This window comes from Furipterus horrens, unplaced genomic scaffold (genome assembly GCF_987537825.1).
Source record: "Furipterus horrens unplaced genomic scaffold, mFurHor1.1.pri manual_scaffold_2, whole genome shotgun sequence".
Lineage (NCBI taxonomy): Eukaryota > Metazoa > Chordata > Mammalia > Chiroptera > Furipteridae > Furipterus > Furipterus horrens.
This window is the reverse complement of record NW_028327172.1, coordinates 142,274,984-142,298,005: the sequence shown is the minus strand read 5'-3', so window position 1 is coordinate 142,298,005 and position 23,022 is coordinate 142,274,984. Positions and strand designations below refer to the sequence as shown.

Genomic DNA, 23,022 nt, shown 5'->3' with positions numbered 1-23,022 from the left:
CAATTATCTAAGTTTTGGTTCTTGATATGTAGAAATTCATCCTTTTCTGTTTCTTAAAATATTAGCTTTCAAAGCTGTTGTCTTGCCATGGATTTATTTTAAGAGTAGTTTAAATATAAGGACTAAGCAATGACTTTGAAATAATTATTTTGGAAAAGAAGATAGCCAGGGTATATTTCTTGCATTTTCCCTCAATTGTTAGGAATATTGACTTGAAAGCCATATTTCTTTGTGAACAAACTTAAAATAAAACCTTATGCATTCATTCAGCATTTATTGGATGTTTTTCTGATCTGACAATATGGGAGGAGGCTGTAGTATGTGTAATATACAAAGAAAAATTATAGTTAAAGAGTTAATAATACTAAAATCCTTACGCAAGCCACTTCTCATTGTTTCAGTTTCCTTATTTATAAAATATGGAGGTTATACCTTCTTCGAGGGATGTTGTAAAGATTAAGATCAAATTTCTCTTTTGTAATTTTTAAAATTTTTTAAATTTTAAAGTATATTTTACTGATTATGTTATTGAATTTTCCCAATTTTTCCTCCTTTGCCCACTGCTCCCTGCCTGGTACCCCTTTCCCTCCAGCAATCCCCACCTTAGTTCATGTCCATGGATCATGCATATAAGTCTTTGGCATCTCCATTTCCTATACTATTCTTAACATCCCCCTGTCTGTTTTGTATCTACCAATTGGTAGGTAATAAAAGGTGCTTCTTGATCCCTGCACCTTTCCCCCCTTTCTCCCGATTACCCCTCCCAGCTGATAACCCTCCAAATGATCTCCATACCTATGATTCTGTTCCTGTCTGGTTGTTTGCTTAGTTTGTTTTGTTTTTGTGTTCTTTTAGATTCAGTTGTTGATAGTTGTGAATTTGTTGTCATTTTAATTCATAGTTTGATCTTATTTTTCTTAATTATGTCCCTTTAACATTTCATATAATAAAGACTTGGTGATAATGAACTTCTTTAGCTTTCCTTGTCTGGGAAGCACTTTATCTGCCCTTCTATTCTGAGTGATAGCTTTGCTGGATAGAGTAATCTTGGTTGTAGGTCCTTGCTTTTCATCACTTTGAATACCTCTTGCCAGCCCCTTCTTGCCTGCAGTTTCTTTTGAGAAATCAGCTGATAGTCTTATGGGAACTCCTTTCTAGATAACTCTCTTCTCTTGCTGCTTTTAAGATTCTCTGTTTATCTTTAACCTTTGGCATTTTAATTATGGTGTGCCTTGGTGTGGTCTTCTTTGGGTCCATCTTGTTTGGGACTCTGTGTTTCCTGGTCTTGTATGTCTATTTCCTTCACCACATTAGGGAAGTTTTCTTTCATTATTTTTTCAAATAAGTTTTCAATTTCTTGCTTTTCCTGCTGTCCTTCTGGCACGCCTATGAGCCAGATGTTGGTACATTTAAAGTTGTCCCAGAGGTTCCTAAGCTTCTCCATGTACTTTTGCATTCTTGTTTCTTCTTTCTGTTCTGGTTGAATGTTTATTTCTTTTGTTCCAAATCCTGGATTTGAATCCCGTCTTCCTTCCCTTCACGGTTGGTTTCCTGTATATTTTTTATTATTTCACTTAGTGTAACCTTGATTTCTTCTTTTATGCTGTTGCCATACTCAGTTCTTTGAACATCTTGATCACAAGTGTTTTGAACTCTTCATCTGATAGGTTGGTTATCTGTTTTGTTTATTTTTTTCTGGGTTTTTGTTCTGTTCTTTCATTTGGGCCGTATTTCTTTGTCTTCTCAATTTGGTAGCCTCCCTGTGTATGTTTCTGTGTTATAGGTAGAGCTGTTTTGACTCTCTGGAAAAGGCACCTGTAAGTTGTGTGGGGCAGAGCCTTAGATAATTGCCAGGGTGGGGCAGCTGCTTTTATCACTTTGTGGCTCTGTGTGGGGGGTTGGGCTTGGAGAGGGACTGTACCATTGCCTGACTTTTTGGGGTTTGCCCAACATTTGCTCTGTTCCCAGTCACTTCACCCACTCCCCGTATGTGACTGGTGCCCTTCCAGCTGTTGCCTGGGTGTTGAATCCCAGAGTGGGTGGATTTGTGTACATTTTAAGATTGTGTGGGTTCTTTAAGCAAAGTTTCATGAAAATCTGGCAGTTTCTTTCACCGCACCAACCCCCACCCCCTGTTTTTTACAGCCAGGAGTTATGGGGATTTATTTTCCCGGTGCTGGAACCCTGGGCTATGCATTGGGCTTGGGGCTGGGATTGCTCATTCCCAAGGCATTCCTTCCAATTTTTGTCCACAACACATGAATGTGGGGCTGCCCATTTCTGTTCTGCCACCACTGCCACCTCTCCATGCCACACTTGAGTCTCCTCGCTTCCCTTCTCTGTCTCTGAGTCTCCACCCCCCCATGCATCTGGATGATTGTGGCTTCTTTAAATTGATTGTCAGACTTCCATACAGTTTGATTTTCTGAAAGTTCTGGGTGTTATTTGTTATGAGATTTAGTTGTAATTCTTTTTGAGGTTGTACGAGGAGGTGAAGCGTGTCTACCTACACCTCCATCTTGACCAAAAGTCAAGATCAAATTTATAAAATGCCTCAACTTGTCATAAGAAGAACTCAGCTTTCCCTCAAAAGCCTAGTTTAGGGAAACAATAACATGCCTACAAATAACTATAGTGCAAGGTAAAATGAAGCATGTAAAATAAAGTATTACAGAAGTTCAGAGGAAGGAGAAAACTTTCCCTGTTGTGTTCATGTTGGGGTAGAGGGAGAGACTTTATGTAGGGGTTAACATTTTAATGGGACCAGATGGAATGAGGTAGAGAGTATTTTGGGAAAAATAGAGGTTAATTTTAGGTACATGGAGACAGAGCTGCCTGAGTGGAACAGTGGTTCTTAATTCTGACTACATTATTGTTTGGGGAACTTAAAGACATGTCAGGGCTTAGGCCTCAGCTGAGAATGAATGAGCGAATGAATGAATGAGAGAAAAAGAGAAAGAAAGGGTCTCTGGCTGATGGGGCCTGGCCATGATAATTTAAAAATGACCCCTACCTAGATGATTCTGATGTACAATCAGGTTGAGAATCAATGGATAAGAACACTGGATCTGTGAAGGAGTTAAAACAACATAAATGTAGGGTTAGGTAAGAACACGGAGGATTTTAAATTCTAGAAGTTTTGAACCTTAGTTGGCAGGCACTAAGAAGAGATTCATTGAAGACATTTCAAAAGAGCAGTAGCATAAGACTTATAACATTAATCTGTCAGTTTGTAGAATGTATTGAATGGGATGACATATGAAAAGTACATAATCTAGACAGGTAAGAAATAATGAGATGAAAGTAGACATGGCAAAGAAAGAAAAAAAGGGATCAACTAGTATTTATATACTTTGCAGGCTAAGCAGTATGTTTTCATATATGTCTTTCTAAACCCAATCTATAGTTATAGAAAATGAAGCTCAGACAGTTGATATCTCATTGTGATTTTAATTTGCATTTCTCTGATGATTAGTGACATTGAGCATCTTTTCTTAATAATAAATATTGTTGATGATGCACTTTAGCTATGAGAAGTGATAGATTCTACTTAAGAAAACAGGATTAATACACTTTTTAAAACAATACCATCCAGGGTACAGTCTTAAACATGTGATTGCTGACATTATATGAATAATTTAATAGTCAAGAATTATGAACAGCTATTTTGTTGTATTGAGTATCATGACATTATTATTTATACTGTACACTATTCCAGACATTTGTTTAAAATTCCAAGGAAAGAGATGATGTAGTAGCTAATTGTAACACTAGGTGGTGGTAAGTAATTTTAGAAATTAAAGTGTGAAAATATTTCTAACACATGTATTCTTTTTTGAGCTGGAAAACATTTAGTGCTGCTTAAATTTCAGAAGGAACGAGGGAAAATTTTGCTATACAGTACCATTTCTACCTATTTGGGCTGCTAACCCCCGCTCTTTTTTTTTTGAATGCTATAATCCAATGACTCAAATTTGTTGGTCTCATGCCCTTTACACTCTTAAAAATTAGTGAGCATCCTAAAGAGCTTTCACTAATGTAGGTCATAAGCAAATAATGATCAATGTTTTTCTTGTTAGAAATTAAGACTTGAGAAATTTAAGCCTTGTCCAGGGAGCCCAGTTGGTTAGTGCATCCTCCCAGTAGGCTAAGGTGTGTGTGTTCCATCTCCAGACAGAGCACATACAAGAAGCTACCAATGAATGCATAAAAAGTGGAACAATAAATTGATGTTTCTCTTTCTTCCTGTCTCTAACATATCAATTTAAAAGAAGACAAATATAAAACGTTTTATTAATTCATTAAAAAATAACAATAATACCTAATAGTTAATATAAGTTTTTTATTAAAAAATAACTATTTTCTAAAACAAACAAACAAAATATATTGGGTTGGCCAAAAAGTCTGTATGGTTATTTTCCATTAAAAAAAAGGCACGTTTTTCTTTTTTTTCAATATTTTTATTGATTTCGATATTTTGAGTATGTTTGCTATCTCTTGTGCAGTTTAACATTAATTGTTCTCAATTAATGTCTTGATTTAATCACTGTTCACTTCAACTGATTTACCCAGCCATGGAACATTCATTGTCCAGTGAGAAATCTCTAGCACAAAACTTCGCAAACTACTTTGGACACATTCGATCAGTCATAGCACCTTCTGCATACACTGCACAAATCTCTTTTTTTTTTTTCGTTTCAGTTGCGTTTTTACTTTGTTGAAATAATAAAGCATAATATACCAAAAACGTTGCATATTTTCTTCCATCTTCAGTATTAAAATGGCTACACAAAAATTCACCAATTTTGATTAGTTTTTTTTAAATGCATGCTGATATAACAGCTGTCATAATACAGTCAAACAACATTGTTTTGAATGAAGTTAAAGACAGCTAAGCACTACTAGAACCATCTTATGGAAAAAACCAAAACAACTTTTTGACCAACCCAATAGAAAGAAGAGATACTTTGTTTTAAAATTTTAAAATCTCTTTAATATCTAGGTTACTAGTATATAGCTGGACTCTTATATTTGTTTATAGATTCAATTTGTTAGACTATAGCATATCATTTAGTTTCTGTAAAATTTCATTCTATACTCTTACGAGAGTGTAAGTAAAAAAGGCAACTAAACTAATGACTTCTTATGCAAATAATTTTAATTTCATGTAGTCTCTCAAAGGGTCTTATGGACTCTTAAGAATCCAAAACTACAATTTGAGGACTATTGCTATACCTCCTCTGTGTCTATAAGAAACTAATGAAGAAATACAAGCTACATGCGTATATGCTTTCTGTTAATTTTGAATTTACAAATCCTAAAGGTTAAACTACCAGTGTTTCGCTTATACCATCTGGATGTTGAATTTAAGGATACATAGTAAAATATTTACAACACAAATGAATGAGTTGATATTATTACATTAATTGACAAGAAAAACATAATTCCCTAATAGAAAAATAAAGGACAAAAGATGACCAGATAGTTGAAAGATGCAAAGTTACATATATATTGTTTATAATAGATATAATTTTTGACCAGAAAGAATTTCTTATTAGAAATACATATGGACCCAAATTATTATTATAGTTCTATTTAATGTGCATTAGCTAAAAACTGTAGTCTGTGAAGACTTTGGTATCATCACAATTACAACTCTGTTGTGAAATAATCTCTCAGCTCTTCATTCTCTATGCTTTGTCTGTTCTTTCTGACCCACATCCAGGACATCAGCTGTCATCGCTCTGCTGATGATTCCCAGCACTGTGTGTCCAGCCCTGGCCTTTCTTCCCTGTGTTCCTGAGCCTCACTTCCAGCTCTGTATCCATCTCTAGGTAGAAGTCCTACAGGTCCCTCAGTCTCAATCTATGTAAAACCAAACTCATGTTCTCCCTTCATATCACTCTAGAACCTGCTCCTTCATTCTTTCCTCTAGTTAATTACCATTAATCAGATTCCTCAGGCTAGAAACCTTTAAGGTTTCCTCTGCCTTAAATTTCCTTCTTACCCTCTTCTTGACCTGGAAAATTCCTACATATACTTAAAGATTCCTCTCAAATGTTACCACTTCTGTAACATAGTAAGCAGATGACTTATATAAGTGTGTGTGTTTGTGTAAGCAGAGAGAGAGAGCACACATTTTTTCATCTGTCTTGCTTGATAAATTAATAGCCTTTGTAAGGCAGATACTGTGTTCTATTTATCTTTATTTCCCCAGTCTTAAGCACACTGTCTAGGTTTATTTACAGGAGAGAGGGATGGCATCAACTGTCCATGTCTCAAGTATTGTGCAAGTAGGTTCACTGCTACCCAGTGATAAATTTTACAAATTTGATTAGCATATCGATTTGTTTTTCTAAATCAAAGTCAGTTCAATTAGTCATTTTGCATGGATATGATAAAGTATCTTTCCTTGTTTATTTTTGCCAATAATTCCTTAGTTTTAGGGTGAAAATGCCTCCATTAAAAAAATGTTAACACTGAATATAAAGTTTCATAAATACATTTTTTGTCCTCACTGAAGATATGTTTTTTAATTTTAGAGAGAGGACGGAACAAAGAGAGAAGGAGAGAGAAACATTGATGTGAGAGAGAAACATCGATTGGTTGCCTTCTGTATGCACCTGACTGCTGGTTGAACCCACAGTCTAGGAATGTGCCCTGACAGGGAATTGAACCCACAATATTTTGGTGTATGGAATGATGCTCCAACCAACTGAGCCAACTGGCCAGGGCTCATAAATACATTTAATGTACATCTGAAGTATTACAAACCTGGTGTTTTATAATGGGAGTACTATAATGATGACTTGATGCAAACTTTTAACAGTAAATATGTGACATGTTTTAAGTATAGTTTTGGCTAAAAGTAAAAGTTTTGGAATAGAATATATATTATATGACGAGTAAACACACATATATATTTACGTATAAGTACTTTTCAGATTTTTGTGTACTAATACAATGCTAACGTTTTTTGCAGAACTTCTTGGTATACATGAACAAGCAGCTGTTGGATTCTTAACATTAATGGAAGCGTTAAGATACTGTAAGGTAAGTTGATTTTTAAGGTATTTCAAATGGTTTTTGTTCACGTGTTCACTGTTGTGGGTAGTATTTTTCTCCTATGACAACATATTTTAGTGTACTACTGTTCTTATGGACTCTCTTCTTAAACTGATAGGCTTATTAAAGGTAGAGTTCAGTTGGCTGATCAGGCTGAGTTTCCTATTTTTGAGGTTTATTCTTTTTTGAGGGTTGAGGGGAAGAACCCAGTACAAAATAATTTATGAAAATAGAGACTTCTATTGTTGAATATTAATTTTTTTTTGGTAAAGTGAGGGAAAAGAATATACTGTCTCTTCTTCACCAATTAATGGTATGCTTCACTGAAACAATTGGTAATACTTTATCAAGCAAAGAAAAAGAATCTGCTAAACTCCTGAAATTCAGACTTTTGTCAGTTCCATCTGAAAAATGATTTTACACTAAAAAGGGATTTCCAAGCATTTAACAGCATTAAGCTCTTTAACACATGTGCTAAATTTAGAAACTCATTTATTGATAGATATTTTATTACTTTCCTACAAAATCTAGAATAACTCTTGGGTATTCCAAGTAGTTTTAAATGGGGTTTAAATCGTTAATGATTTGTGCTTAAGATATCCTCATTTTGGAGGAAAAAAGAAGACCTAGTTCTCTTTCCATTTTATTGATAGAATGGTGGTTCCCTGGCAGTGGTTCTGGTAGTGGTGCTTCATTTTAGTAACAATAACAGTGTCCTGTGCCCCTCCCTCCCTCCCTCCCTTCCTTCCTTCCTTTTTTTTCTTCCTATAACCAGACAGCATTACTCTTTCATGACCACACTTGGAAAGGGATGCTATGGTATGAAAATCAAGTAGGTTTCATCCTTCCCTTATTTATTGGTAGTGATCTTAATGTTAAACAATAGGAGCTCTTCTTTTTAGTGACTTTAATTACGCACGCTAATACTATCCTGAGTCAGCCTGACACCATAGAATTGAGCTTCATTCTCTTCTCCTAACACACACACACACACACACACACATTTATATATTGTAAATATGCGTGTGTGCACACAGAAAAGGTGGTAACTATATAAAGGTGATAGATATGGTAATTAGCTTGATTGTAGTGATCTTCACATGATGTATATGTATATCAAAACATTAAGTTCTACACCTTAAATATATACAACTTTTATATGTCAGTGATTTTTTAATAAGGCTGTTTTTTACAAAGTGTGTGTGTGTGCACGTGTGTGTGTGTTGCAGGAAGTGATGGTATGGTGATGATATACTCTGACATTTTCACTGTGTGGCCTGTACAGCCCTGATAATCTGGGTCCTGCCTGGCTTCCAGAGTGGCATTGCTCTCTCCATTGCTGCACTCCAGCCATGCTGGTCTCCTGTCCTTTCTTAAACACACATGCCCTTCCCTGCCTGATAGGCCTTACTATCATTTGTGTTTGGAATAGCCCATTCTCCCCTTCAGGTCCTACTTCAAGTGGTGCCTCAAAGACCCTTTCCTTGATCATTCCCTTAATGACTCTTTTCAACATTGTTTCATAGGCACAATCACTCCATAGTGATCTTTTTTATTTACTTATTATTATTTTTTTTTTTATAATCTTGAATTCGTTTTTCTGTTGTCATCCCTAATGGAATATAGATGCTTTGAAAGCAATCAGGCACATTGTTTCTTGGTACACAGTAGGTGCTCAATACATATTTGTTGCATGAATGAGTGGAAAAGTTCACCATAATTGTAAGCTTTTCTAAATGTGTTCTTTTGCTTTTCTTTAACTGTGAGGTACAACAGAAGAATGTTTATCCCCTCAGGATCTTAGTAGAAAGTCATAGTTGTTGTACATTCTCCTGCTAACATGTTGCTCTGGATTCTGATGCTTGAGAAGATTCGAAGATTCGTTTAGTGGTGGACCCAACACAGTGACACTGGGATAGGGCAAAGACAGAACTGCTAGTCACTGACACCTCCCAACCAGAGAGGGCCTCCAGTCAGGGCCACCAGGGTTACAGCTGGGACCAGGCCACCGGCAAGCTGTAACTCTAGGGCATCTCATGTGTGGGAATTGGGGTTAGAATCAGCTAGGTCTCATGGGCTCAGGGTGGTTTGGCTAATTTGAATAGTTTCCATGAACTCTGCATCTTAAGGGCTGGCTGTCCCTAGTTGTGTGGTACCTGGCTCCAGGGCCATTAGGGCCATGCATAGCGTCCTAGAGTGTGAGATACCTCTAAGGAAAGGGATTAGGGTACGGACTTAACTCACGGTCCTTTTTAAGAGAACTGACTGGTCTCTAGCCAGAGCCTCAAACCGAGTCAAGACAGCATTTTTTAAAAACAAACAAACTTTATTACACTGTGCTGTTCATATGTATATACTGTAGGTTTTGTTATCAAAATCTACATATGTTTATACCAGATGTTTAGAGAAATGGTATTAAGGAAATACGTTTACTTATATTAGTTTTATGAATCGGAGCATTTCCCTATGGGTAGTGTAGCAAATTCCCCTTTAGAAGTGAAATTGACATTCTCATATCATTTTGCCCATACAGGAGTGGGCAAAAGTAGGTTTATAAAGAACTCTGTGCCTAAGTGTGCTTGAGTATATAGCAAGTAGACTACAACAATGGCACTTTGAGCACTTGTGAGATTATATCGAAGTGCACTATGTTATTGGAACATTGTTCTGAATCAATAAAGCTATTGTAATAATCATAACCTGCATGTCTTTTTCCATATAAACAACTATAAGCCTCCTTTTGCCCACCCCTGTATATGTATATTTATACAAGTAAAATGATATTTCTCTCCTGCTCTTCCCCCTCTTCTCTGTGTGTGTGATATGTACACACACATGTGAACAAAGGTGACTCAGTGCTTCTGACTATGCTCTTTTAAAAAATAGATATATAACTCACATATCATAAAATTTACTATTTTAAAGTGTATAATTCAATATTTTTATATATTTATCAGTTAATGGATGTTTCTACATTTTGGCTATTATGAGTAATACTGATGTGAACATTCATATGTAAGTTTTTGTGAACATGGTTTCATTTTATATTCAGCATTTGACCATTATGGACAAGACATTCTGGCACAATACATTATTTCATTTCAATATGAATTGGACACTCTAGTTACATTTCAAATATTCATGGGCAAATATCTAACAGACAGTATAAAATTTTCATTTGTTTGTTTATTTTGCTACATTTGTTCTAGGTTGGCTCTTACTTGAAATCTCCAAAATTCCCTATTTGGATTGTTGGCAGTGAAACTCACCTCACCGTATTTTTTGCCAAGGTATGCTTACAGTACGGTTTTTATTTTTTAAACGTAACATCAGCAAACAAGTAATATATGTCCATATTTAGTTCAGATCTTTGTAGAAATGACTGTATTCCTACTAACAAGTGGATTGTTTCAAAATCTAAAATATTAATCGTCGGCAGCCGTCCGTCTCGAGAGACGATGGTGTAGCTTCTTAAGAGTCTATCTGCACCGCCGAAAATGGCTGTGCAGTCTGACTTGGGAGTGACACGGTATCTGTCTCCTCCCGTGTTGAATCGACATCTTGCGATGACGCTGGAGTGTCCTCTCCAGTGAAGCTGAAGCTACAGAGCCTGGGCAGGGTGATATGGAGGGTCTGCTGTTGCCCATGCAGCAGACCCCCCCCTCTCTTCGCAGCTGAAGGGTCCAAGGGAAAGACGGAGTCAATACAGCTTGGCTTCAGGTGCGCCGCAGGAGTTGCCGGTGTTGACTACAACGTCAAACCGCCTTAGGGACTCCGGCTCCGGATTTTCTGTCGGGGTTTACTCTCTTAGCCTTTCCCCTGAAGAGGTATGCCGCAAGGCAGCGGAGGTTTTTTGGAGTCAGAGTTTTCCTTCTCTGAAAATATTAATACTGAAGAACATATTATCATACTGCTCTAGTTTTGGAATCATTTCAATAAAATCTGTCATGACTTAGTTATAACTTCTTATGAATTTTTTTTTTCTTTACCTTTTCTGACGTTAGTGCTTGGCTTCTTTTTTTGGAAATCATTTGTGTTACAATAAAAATAATTGAATTTAAAAGTTTGGGATTGTCCTTTGTAGAGAAGATTAAAATTTCGTGTACACGATGTGAAGTAATTTTAGTTACAACATCTCATAGGAAGATATTTTAAAATTTATTAATAGTGTAATGATATTAAAGTCAGGTGCTCTTTTAGGATGGACTGTTTCCTACAGTTTTCGTGTGTACGTGGTTACAATATTGAAATAAAGGCATTGAATATGTTTCTTTTAAAATTCTGACAGCAAAACCCTTTCTATGTCCTAACCTTTAACAATGGCGTTTTTTCCTTCTACTATTGAGTGGTTCAGAGCTTTGGAGCCAGACAGCCTTTGTTTGAATCCCAGCCTTACCACCTCCTAACATTGCTCAGCCTTTTTCTAACATATTTAAAGTAGAGATTAATAACAGTACCTAGCTCTTAGAATTGTTGTCAGGCTTAAATGTAAAATATTTAGCAGTGCTGTTTATTAAAAGTTAAATGCCCAGTAAATCTTAGCTGTCGTTACTGTCATCATCACCATCCTCATCATTTTTATTATTCTACAGACATTTTATTAAAGGTCTCTGGTATTCTTAGATAGAGTTTCTAGATGTTGGCCAGAAGGGGGGAAATATGTAATTGTGTTTTTGAGGTTTCACAATTCTAATGTACTTTTGATTTGATTACTTCATGTGTTTCTTTAGCTTGTACTTACTAATGTACGTTTACTTATGCCTGGTAAGAATTGCGAATGGTATAAATTGTAGCAAAGACTGAACTGACAATGCTAAATTTTGTGGATCTGTTTCATTATTTATTACTGTATTTACTCTTATTGTGTCAACAGAAGTAAAGCTGGTGGACTTAGAACAAATTATATACTTACCTTTTCTTAAACAGGGAAAGGTATAAAATACAACTCTAAAAGTACAGACTGATATGTTGCATTTAGTCTGAAAGCTTTTGCTGTTTGTTTTTCTCTTAAAGTGGAGAGGAAGAAGTTAAAAGCATGATGTAAACTATAGAAACTGAGCAACTTCTAATTCCTGAGTGAGGATTTCATCATTTGATTTAATTTTTATATCAAGTATTATACATTTCCAGAAAAGAAAATCAGTCCCAATTTACATATGAAGTATATTTTCAAGCCAATTATTTGATCTCTAACCCTATTCTTCAGCATTAAGAAAACTAATAAATTCTATGAAACTATATGTTTCAAATGTAAAAAATAATAAAATCGAAATATTTTAAACCTTAAATTTTATGATTGATTTTTAAGAAATGATTTCTATTGTTAAAACAACAGAAGACAGAAGAAGATAAATTTAAAGAACAGTGTCAATTCAGCTCTGTAAATAGGCAGCCATTTTGTATTCAAGCATCTACATGTCAGGTATGTTGATAAAGTTATGGGAGTGAATGATACCCACTTTTTAATGAAATAGACACTAGTTACCTATCTTGCTGGTGTTCTTTGTTGTTCTGATAGCCCCTAGTCCATTGTGGTGTTGCATTTATCACACAATGCATAGTTCCTGCTTCCCACACTTTTTGTATGTCAGCTGAGAGCATTGTCCAAGGCAGAGATGCTTTCATTTATCTTCTTATCCCTAGACCTCAACCACATACACTGAAATGTTGAATTAGACATGTGAAGTACATAGAGAGAAACACAAAAACTCCTGCAACACCAGGTGTAGGCCTGACCAAACAAACTTAGAGTATGCTCTGTCAATCAAAGTTTTTAAATCTATCTTCATTTATCTGCATCCCTAAAGCTACTAATAATACTGTTAGGAAAATGCACACACACATAAATAGTCAAAGAGAAATTTATAGTAAGCTTCAGGTTCTTCAACTATTATAAATCTTAAAAGTCATATATATTGCCCTGGCTAGTGTGGACCAGTTGGTTGGAGCATTGTCTGGTAACTGAAAGGTTGCAGGTTTGAGTCTCAGTCAGGGCTCATACCTAGCCTGTGGGTTCGATCCCAGTCCTGGGGTGTATGATCCCTGATCCAGGCATCTACAGGAGGTGACCAATCAGTGTTTCTCTCTTACGTTGATTCTTCTGTCTCTCCCTTTCTCTCTTCTTCTCTCTCTAAAAAGCAGTGAAATAAAAAAATATATTTTTTAAAGTCATGTATATTAAGTACCTTATGTTGCTTTTGGAAGTCTTCAAATTACACTAATTGTTACTGTTCTAATACCTTTGTGTTCTTCGGATCTGATATATAGTCTGGTGCATAGTATAGGGCAGTCATTAGTTTAATAAATAAAGGCTTTGGATGGATTCTCCACACTTGGCTTTCAGTGACATTTATATCTTCTAAAAATATTTTTTCATGACTCATTTTGAAGCTTCTTAAAAGCATGTGTACTTCTTTTTCAGTGTATTTTAGGGCAATTGAATTTGGACTGCTTAAACATATTATCCTTAAAAAAAAAGTTGCAGGTCAAGAATTTTCCCCTTTGGTTTACTTGTTCTTGATGGGTGTGCTCACTCGATGTTCCACGGCCTAAAATATACTAAATTTTTTTCTCTAGCAGCTTAGTGTAAAATTGTCTTTTTTTATAAAACTAGTATGTTTGTTTGTCTGGACATGTATTATGCTGACTGCTTTGTACTGAGCATGATAAGTAAAAAATATGTTTTAAGGTCACAGTTTTCAAGGTAATATATAATTTGACATTGTAAAATGCCTTTGAAAAGCAATAGAATTTTTCATGTGGCTTATACACTGGCGGTGTTAATAGCTGCAACTGTCTTCATTCATGTGTGTACTAATTTGTCAAATATTTACTGGGCATATGGTAGTATGTGCCCAACATTACATCAGGTGCTGTGATACAGTGGTGAGAAAAATTAGATAAGACTTCTGTTCTTATAGAGGTGTACATTCTAATGGAGGAGAGTCAAAGAATCACATGTGTAAATTATAACTGTGATGAGTGCTGACAAAGCACAGGTCTAGAAAGCTATAATAATTTATCCTAGTTTTAGAAGATTAAGAATGTTTTCTTGATGAACAGGTGTTTAAAATGAACACTGAGGCATCAGATTAAACTATGGAAAGAGGGGATGAAAGAATTTTCTCTACATGGGAAGTATCAATAGGTGGAGCAAAGAAACAGCTACAGAAGGAAGGACTATGTTGTGAACAAAGAAGAGTTTGGGCACTCAGCATTCAGGGGGCCAGGAGTAAGATGAGGCTTCCAAAGTAGGCTCTATTCTGAGTAATGACAGCCCCTAGACTTTTCAAAAATTGGTGATAGGAATAGTTTTGCAAGAGATGGGAAGGAAGGAAAGGGGTTTAATTTGAATCTTAAAAAGATCACTCTGGCTAATTGTGGAAAACAGACATATTGAAGGATAGCCTGGGAAGTTAATAAACAAGACTTCTTTAGTGTTTCAGGTAAGCAAAGAATATAGTTTGGTCCAGGGTAATGATGGTAGAGATGGATAGAAGCACATACATTTGAGAGCTTTATTCTTGAGTTAAACTGACGAGAGTTGGTTATAGATTGGACTGGATAGATAGATAAGAGTTAGAGAGGTCCCATGAGGTACTTTTTTACTGATTAGATCTTTGAGCCTCAAGAAGAACTCAGTAGCTTTGCTATTGTAAAATGTACCCAATATTTATTTTTCTTTGGGCAGACTGACCAGGTCAAGAGAAAAGATTGAAATACTACATTTTGGGAACAGTTGGGCCAAATAATCCCCACAATGAGCTTTATAAGTTCTGCGCACAGAGATAGTGCGTTTTAGTCTCTCAACTATTAGCAGACCACCAAGGGTCGCCAGACATCTGAGGAATGCTTGCATGAAAATAGAGTCAGAATAAATAGGGAAAAGGGAACTCAAAAGAATGGAGACAGTGTAGGGATCAAGAGAAAACTTAAAAAAAAGAAAACACCTAAGTCAATATATCCATGAAACTATGGAGACTATGAGAAAACAACATTTGAGGGGCAAAAGAAAAACTGAAAATTTACTGAAAGAATCAGAAGACAAATTAGAGAAGTCCCTCTCCTAGACTGTTGCAGGAGTTTCTAACTGATGACCGTTCTGTTGCCTGTTGTGGGGCTGTAGTGTCTTCTCATTTCAGCAACTCTAATGACCCTGAAACTTCACACCACTCTTCTGCTCAAAACCTTGTATCAGTTCCCCTTTCACTAAGTAAAAGCTAAAGTCCTTGGAATAACCTACTAGGCCCTACCTCAACTCATCCGATTGTTTCCACTCTCATCTCATTTCCGGCTACTTCCCTGCCTGTATTTCTTGGCCATGCTGGCCTTTCCTCTGCCTCAAGCACAGGAGAGCAATGGGGGTAAAAATGGGATGACTGTAATTGAAAAACAGTTTTTAAAAAAATGAGGCAATGTTTTCTTTGCTTAAAATTATCTTTCCTCAGATGTCTGTATAAAAGATTCCATCCTTTGGATCAGTATTCTAATGTCACCTCCTTAGCGAGTCCTTCTCTGGCCATCATTTCTAAAATTTTAACCACTTTTCCTCACCTCTTATCATTAACATCCTCTTTCTCTCTCTCTTTCTCTCTTTCACATACATACACACAAATATATATATTTTTAAATTGAGGTGAAATTCACATAACAGGATTATTTTCTTTTTTAAATTTATTTATTGTTTTTCTATTACAGTTGTCCCACTTTTCCCCCCATTGCTTCCCCCACCCCGCCCACCCCTTCTCCCACAGTCAGTCCCCACCCCATTGTCCATGTCCATGTCCATGGGTCATTTATACTAGTTCCTTGACTTGACACCCCCCCGCCCCCGGTCACTGTCAGTCTGCTCCTTGTTTACTTGCCTCTGGTTCAATTTTGCTCTTTTTTTTTTTTTTTTCATTAGTATTCTGTATTAGGTGATATCATATGGTATTTGTCTTTGCTGCCTGGCTTATTTCACTAAGCATAATACTCTGCAGTTCCATCCATTTTGTCGCAAAATGTAGGGGTTCCTTTTTTCTTTCTGCTGCATAGTACTCCATGGTGTAAATGTACCACAGTTTTTTGATCCACTCATCTACAGAGGGGCACTTAGGCTGTTCCCAGCACTTGGCTATTGTAAACAGCGCTGCTATGAACATAGAAGTGCATAAGTTCTTTTAAATTGGTGTGTTTCAGGATTCTTCGGATATAATCCTAGCAGTGGAATCGCTGGATCAAAAGACAGTTCCATTTTGAGTTTTTTGAGGAAATCCCATACTGTTTTCCACAGTGACTGCACCAGTCTGCATTCCCACCAGCAGTGCACTAGGGCTCCCTTTTCTCCACATCCTCGGATTAAGTATTTTTTTAGTGAGCAATTTAATGGCATGTAGTACATTCACAGTGTTGTGCAACCACCTATATCTACTTCCAAAACGTTTTCATCATCCTGAAATAAAACCCCATGTCCATTAGGCAGTTACTCCCCATTTTCTCTCTGGAGCTTCAGCAACCACCAGTTTGCTTTTAATCTCTATGATTTTACCTCTACTGGATATTTTATATAAATGGAATCATAAAATATGTGACCTTTGTGTCTGGATTCTTTCACTGACTGTAAGTTTTTGGGGTTCATACTCATTGTAGCATGCGTCAGTACTTCATTCCTTTTATGGCTGAATGATACTCCATTCATTATATGCATGTAACACAATTGTTCATTTATTAGGTAGTGGACATTTGGTTTATTTTCATATTTTGGCTGTTGTGACAGTGCTGCTGTGAACATTCCTACACAAGCACTTGCTTGAGGTTCTGTTTTCAATTCATTTGGGTATATATCTAGAACTGGATTTGCTGGGTCATATGGCGATTCTGTGTTTAACTTTTTGGGGAACCACATAGCTGTACCATTTTACCTTTCCACCAGCAATAAACAAAGGTTCTGCATTTTCCTCATCTTTTCCAACACTTTTATTATTATTACCACCACCATTCTAGTGTATGTTAAGTGGTCATTGGTTTTGATATATATTTCTCTGTGAATAATAATGTTGACCACCTTTTTATGTGCTTTTTGCCATTTCTGTATCTTCTTAGGAGAACTGACCATTCAGGTCTTTGTCTGTCTTTGAATTGGGTTGTTTTGTCTTTTGGTTATTGAGTTGTAAGGGATCTTAATATATTCTGGATACTACACACATACCATATATTTTGCTTTTTAGTTTTAAATATTATCTGTGTCTCCCACTAGGTAAGCTCTATGGCAGCAGACTTTTTGTCTGTTTTGTTTCTTACTGTTTCCCAACACCTAGTACAGGACCAGATGGTGTTGGTGCTCAATAAATTTTGTCAAACACATTAATTATAGAAAACACTGAAGATTTATCTCACCAAAAATTGTGTTATAACCACGTTGGTATTTGATGAAGGGGGAAAAGGGGGCTTAACAGTGCTAAGTTGTCTTAGATCATAAGAATTCAATAGATCTGTAAGCATATAAATCAAGAATAGCAGTTAATACCTGTAATATTCCTATGTGGAAGCAAAAACAGAAGAACTAGCTTTTGCTCTTCTATCTGATCAACTTAAATACACATACATATAGGTTCTTTCTTCAGATTAATGAAGAAAAACAAGTCTGATGAGTATTTATAACTAAGCATTGTCACACTTATATACCCTATCATATTTAAGATTTCCACTCATAGTTTGATATTCAATAAGAAAATTGTTTCCACTTAGTGAAATAACGTCTGTCTGTTTTGGTTTTTCCTTTTGTGATTAACAATTAACTTTTAGGACTCTAAGTAACTATAATTTTTTTAAAAAAGAGGAGTTAAATTATGATTTTAAATTTGAGTGTCAAACTAGTTACCTCATTAGATTGTCACTTCATATTTGAGACGCCCCTTGGCTCAGAACTTAACTTTTTTATGTTATTGGAACCCTCTTCCTGACCCATGGGGAATCACTGAACACATTTTGTAGAATTAGAAAAGATTTTACACAATTCAATTTTATTTGAAAATAAATGGAAAAATCAGGTTAGTAATAAAATTTTATGAACAGGTTGTAAAACTTCAGATCAGTCATCTATATCCATCTTCTTCAAGCGTTTGAATTTAACTATCATCTTTTATAAATCATCTTACTTTTCTCTCTGACACAGACAAGTGACCTTGTCTCATCAGGAGTCTATATCTGTGAAACAGCTGAGTGTACTCCTTGACATAAGTATCTTAGGGCTTATGGTAGAATGAAATACATACAAGTTATTCTATGTAAATGGGAGTTTTGTACTTATTATTGAAGGGGACTAGCACATAATCGAACTGCAGGACCTTATAGGAAGTCAGTTTTCAAGTAGCAGGTGTCCCACAGAAACCTTTAATAAGAAGATATGGGTGAGGTGAAAAGCAGTAGGTAAATGAACCTCTTCAAAGAAAGCAACTTAATTTCTGTTGAGTAGGGTGGGAAATTTTCCAAGCAGGTCATCTAAGCTGTGGCATAGTAAAATTTCAGATCCACACACTGGGAGGGAGCATGTCCCGTGAGCAGGGCAGTGTCTTCAGAAATCCTTCCCTGGTGCTTTTGGTGAAGTTAGTAGAAAACTTGCAAACTTGCATAGGCTAAAGAAATGATTTTGAGAAGTAGATACTTAAAGAATCTAAAACCTATATTTAAATATTTGTCTTTTTGGAATTCTCTTTGATTTTTTTGTCTTTATTTTTTAAATTTGGGTTTTAAGAATAAATTATTTGGGTCACTTTTGTAATTTCCTCTGGAATTGAAACTAATTATGAAATTGGTTTTTAATGCCAATTCAAGATGAGGGCTTTAAGTTTGAAAACATTTGAAAATTTGAAAAATATGATACTAATGTTAATAGAATTATATGTATAAAGTGGCAGGTAAAATAGGCTTGCCTTTTTTGTTTTTATTGGGCATTTGAATCTCAGTGTGAGGTGACAGCTGCTAATCCAATATGAAAATAGTTGGAACCTACCTATAGCATCTAGTTTCATCTTCAGAAGATCCTTGGTAATCTATTTCAGACTTTCTTTTGAAGCTGGGGAGATGAATTTTACATCCTTTCTTCTCTTTTATGGTTATAAAAGGACTCTTTGTGAGTATTTGCAGAGTGTCACCTTTGAACTTTCCTATGATAAAGCAGTTTTCCTTTCAGGTAAGAACACATGAGAACACATTACTATTTAAATGCAAAAATATATGAAGAAACTGAATTTAAAGCAGAGGAGAAACAGAACATTCAACTGTTCCTGAGTGAACTCACTGTTCTTACAGTGGTATCTGTTACTGGGAGTCTAGATAGAATTCTTTCTACAAAGCAAGCTCCTTTTCTGTATTCCTCTTTGGTGTAACATTAGGAAGACTACTGCTAGTAAGTGTTAGTCTTTTTTTAAATGTTTAAAAATTGGACAGTTCTACTTTACCATTAATATATTTTAAGTTAAGTAAGCACAATTTTAGGAAATGAAGTAAAATGGTGCTTTATAGGTTTTATTTGTTATAAAGAAAATTCACCTCTATATATCTTTAATTATTATATAAAAGTCCTGTGACTTGGAATACAATTGAATTCACAGTTGGACATTTTATAATAAAGTCTTTATTTGTATCAATGCATTAGTCATCCAGTCCACTTATAGTAACTAAATTTTAGAGTTTGTTCTATGTTTAGATTTCATGCCTTATCTACTAGAGAAATGAAATTAAGAATCTAAAGTACTTGTTTTTATAGCTTAAATTATAAATTTGTCATGTTACTTTTAACACCTATCTTCAAGCCTAAAAATAGCAACCTCAGACAAAGAATACTAAAATTAATTTTCTGTTATTTGAATTACTTGGAAAGTTTGGGTAGAAGTCTATACAGACTAACAATTTTTGGTTATTTGAATTATTAAAAACCTGTGAATTTTTACCCACAAATTGTTTCCTAACTGCTTAGTGAACTTGAGGGCTAACCATCCTCAGATGTCTAGGGTTACGCCAATGGTTTGCACCATGATGATACTTAAATTTTTTAATTTCTAATTATTTTAATGAGAAATCTTCCAAACTGTAGTATAAATACTCTTGCCTCCTTAAAGCGAAAATTGATTGTTCTTATGTACTCTTTTCTACTATTCTGAATGCCCTCATGCAGCTGTTTCTATGATATATCTGGTTTTTATAAATTTTCTGAATTTTCGTCTTTCTTAGTTATCTCAGTCATGTCAGTGATATCAACCTACTTATTAAAAGTAGTCTCTCTCCCCCTTTGAATTTGTTACTTATAATTTTTTTTTGTTATAGTAGAACTCAAATAATTCTCTAAACAAGGTAAAATATTATTGATAGAAGGGCCTAAAGGTGTTCTGTTGTGAGTCAAGTATATGAGTTTTAATTAGAATTACTATTCATAAGTTCACACCTCTAGCTGTCTATCCATAATTGATAAAAATAATTGTAGTAAATAGAGTTGATAGCAGAATAGGGCGAAAGGTCTCACATCATATATTTAATGTGTGATAGTAAGTGTTAACAGTTTATGATTTTTTTTCTGTGCTTTTGTTTATTTTATCCTTTGTCCAGAATGTGCTGATCAAAATCCTGCTCATCATTCATAGTTCAGCCTTGACATTTTTTGTGTGGTGACTGCTAATTTTTTCTCCTTTCCTCTTATCTTCTGTGGTCAGTGGTACTACCTGATTTAGCTGTTTTTCCACAGTGCTTAGTATAGTAAACATTAGGCATTGTGCTAAGTACTGTTGAAATGCAGAGAATAAGAATACATTGCAGTAGTTTACTGTATTGCTTAAAAGCGCTTTCTATGTGTCAGGCACTGTGCTAAGCATTTTACATGTGTTGCTCATTTAATCATAAAAGCCACCCTCTGAGGTAAGTACAATTTCCATCTAGATTTTGTAGTCTGTGAAAAATCACATCTGCAAAGTTATATACCAGTGAGTACTGAAGCCAGGCTTCAAACTCAAATCTTCTGACTCCTGAGCTTTTAACTACTTCTGTCCCTTAGGAAAACACAAAAAGAAATCATTTTACTAGGGTGGAATAGAGACTGAAAGAAGGAGTGGTGGGTACATAAGAGATGATACTTAAATTAAAGGACATGGTAACATATGAAATGAGGGGCTGTTTTCTAGGTTTAGAAAATAATGAAGCAAAAAGACAAGGGATGTGGAATGTGAAAGTTCATACTACTACACGTGGAGAATAGTAGTTGGTTCAGTATGGCTGAACCCTACTGGTTGTACTAGGAGATTAAGATGGAATCGGAGGTTGGGATCAGATATAGGACCAAACAGAATAATCATTTCTTCCCAAACCGTTTTTACTACACTATGTTTGCATATGTATCTTGATATGGATATCTAGGCATAAATGGGAAGCATATTCACAGAAGTAGAAAACCTTAATGAACGGTAAGAACTTCCCTGTCATGCTATGAAATGCTGTGGTAAAACTTAAGAATATTAGAAATTTGAGTACTTTGAATATTTCTCACAGTCACACCTTATTTAAAATAGTAAAAAAGGAGGTAGGATTTATTGCAGGGGTGGAGAGGTAGGGTTATGGGTGTCCCTCACTTTCCATTAATACTAATATAAACTTACAAAACTTAAATTACTAGTATTGTGTGGGCTACAATTTCAGTAATTTTTAGGCATTCATTTTTATATGAGACGTGAAGTCCATATATGTAGAGGTTTCATTATATGCAACATGTATTGTTAAAAATCAGTGTCAGTGGGTGGCATGAGGGAAGAGATGGGAGGAAAAAGTACGCCCACTAGGAATAGGAAGAGCAGATATAATACATGTGACACAAGCAAAATAAAGCTCCTGTCAAAATATTTACTTTTATTTTATTTTGCCAGCTTTCTGAAGTAAGAAAAAAACCCTAAAATGCCAGCAGTTTATATAGTAGTTTTGAAGAAGGGGGCAATGAGAGCGGTCCACCCCGCACAGGAGGGATTTTGGCCATGTAGTTGTGTAGATTTGCCTGCATCTGATGATGATTTTGAAAGAATTTGAGAGACTTCCAGCCAAGATGGAGGCGTCTCCCTCTACAATTAAGAAGGAATACAACTACCTCAAAACTAGAAACAACCAGAAGTTCCAGAAAATCAAACTGCATGGAAGTCCAGCAAACAAAGATATAAAGAAGAAATACCTGTCCAGACAAGTAGGAGGGGCGGAACCGGGGCAGAGAGGATGTGGTGTGGTGGCAGCAGTTGCGGCAGCACCGGCAGGCCGGCAGAAAGCGCAGTCACACATTTTAAAAAGTCGGGAGGGACACCTGGGGAGCGTTCCCAACTCCTCACCAGACCTAGCAGCTCACGGTCCCAGCACTGGGGAAAATCAAGCCTTATTGCTTTTGACTGTGCAGACCAGTGGCAGTTCGGGTGGAGGCAGAATCTGCTGGTCTCAGCAGAGTCTGCTTGTTTAAAGGACCCCCATAGTTCTAGAATGTCTGCAGACCCACCCACTCTGGGAACTATGGCCAGAGCAGCATCTAGAGGGGCGCCAGTCCAGTGCAGAAGTGGAAGAGGTGCCTGGAAAAGGGGTGAGTGCTGGACAGGCAGCATTGTTCCCTCTCGGACCCCTCCCCCACATACAGCGCCACAACATGGTTAACCAGGTTGCCCTGTACTGATGAATCCCTAAGGCTCCACCCCTTACAACATAACAGGAGTGACAGCTCTACCTAAGACACAGAGGCAAGCAAACACAGGAGCCTGTCATAATGAGGAGACAGAGAAGTATGGCCCAAAAGGGGGAACAGATCAAGGTTCCAGTGGGAGAACTAAACAATGAGGAGATAGCCTAACAGATGAAGAGATAGATAACCTAACAGATGCAGAATTCAAAACTCTGGTGATAAAGATGCTCACAGGCTTGACAGATATGCTTGAGTATGGCAAACGCATAAGAGAAGAAGTGAAG

The 23,022-nt window shown here is 36.1% G+C and overlaps 1 protein-coding gene across 3 annotated transcripts in view; it reads left to right on the top strand.

Annotated features, from left to right (window-relative positions):
- The window catches only part of MINDY3 (MINDY lysine 48 deubiquitinase 3), an 89,574-nt gene that overhangs the window by 24,968 nt on the left and 41,584 nt on the right, over window positions 1-23,022 (top strand). For all 3 annotated transcript variants that reach the window (XM_090268015.1, XM_090268017.1, XM_090268016.1), the window contains 2 exons: window positions 6,983-7,053; window positions 10,275-10,355. In XM_090268015.1, coding sequence (XP_090124141.1) covers window positions 6,983-7,053; window positions 10,275-10,355 — 152 coding nt within the window. The remainder of the gene's footprint in view (window positions 1-6,982; window positions 7,054-10,274; window positions 10,356-23,022) is intronic.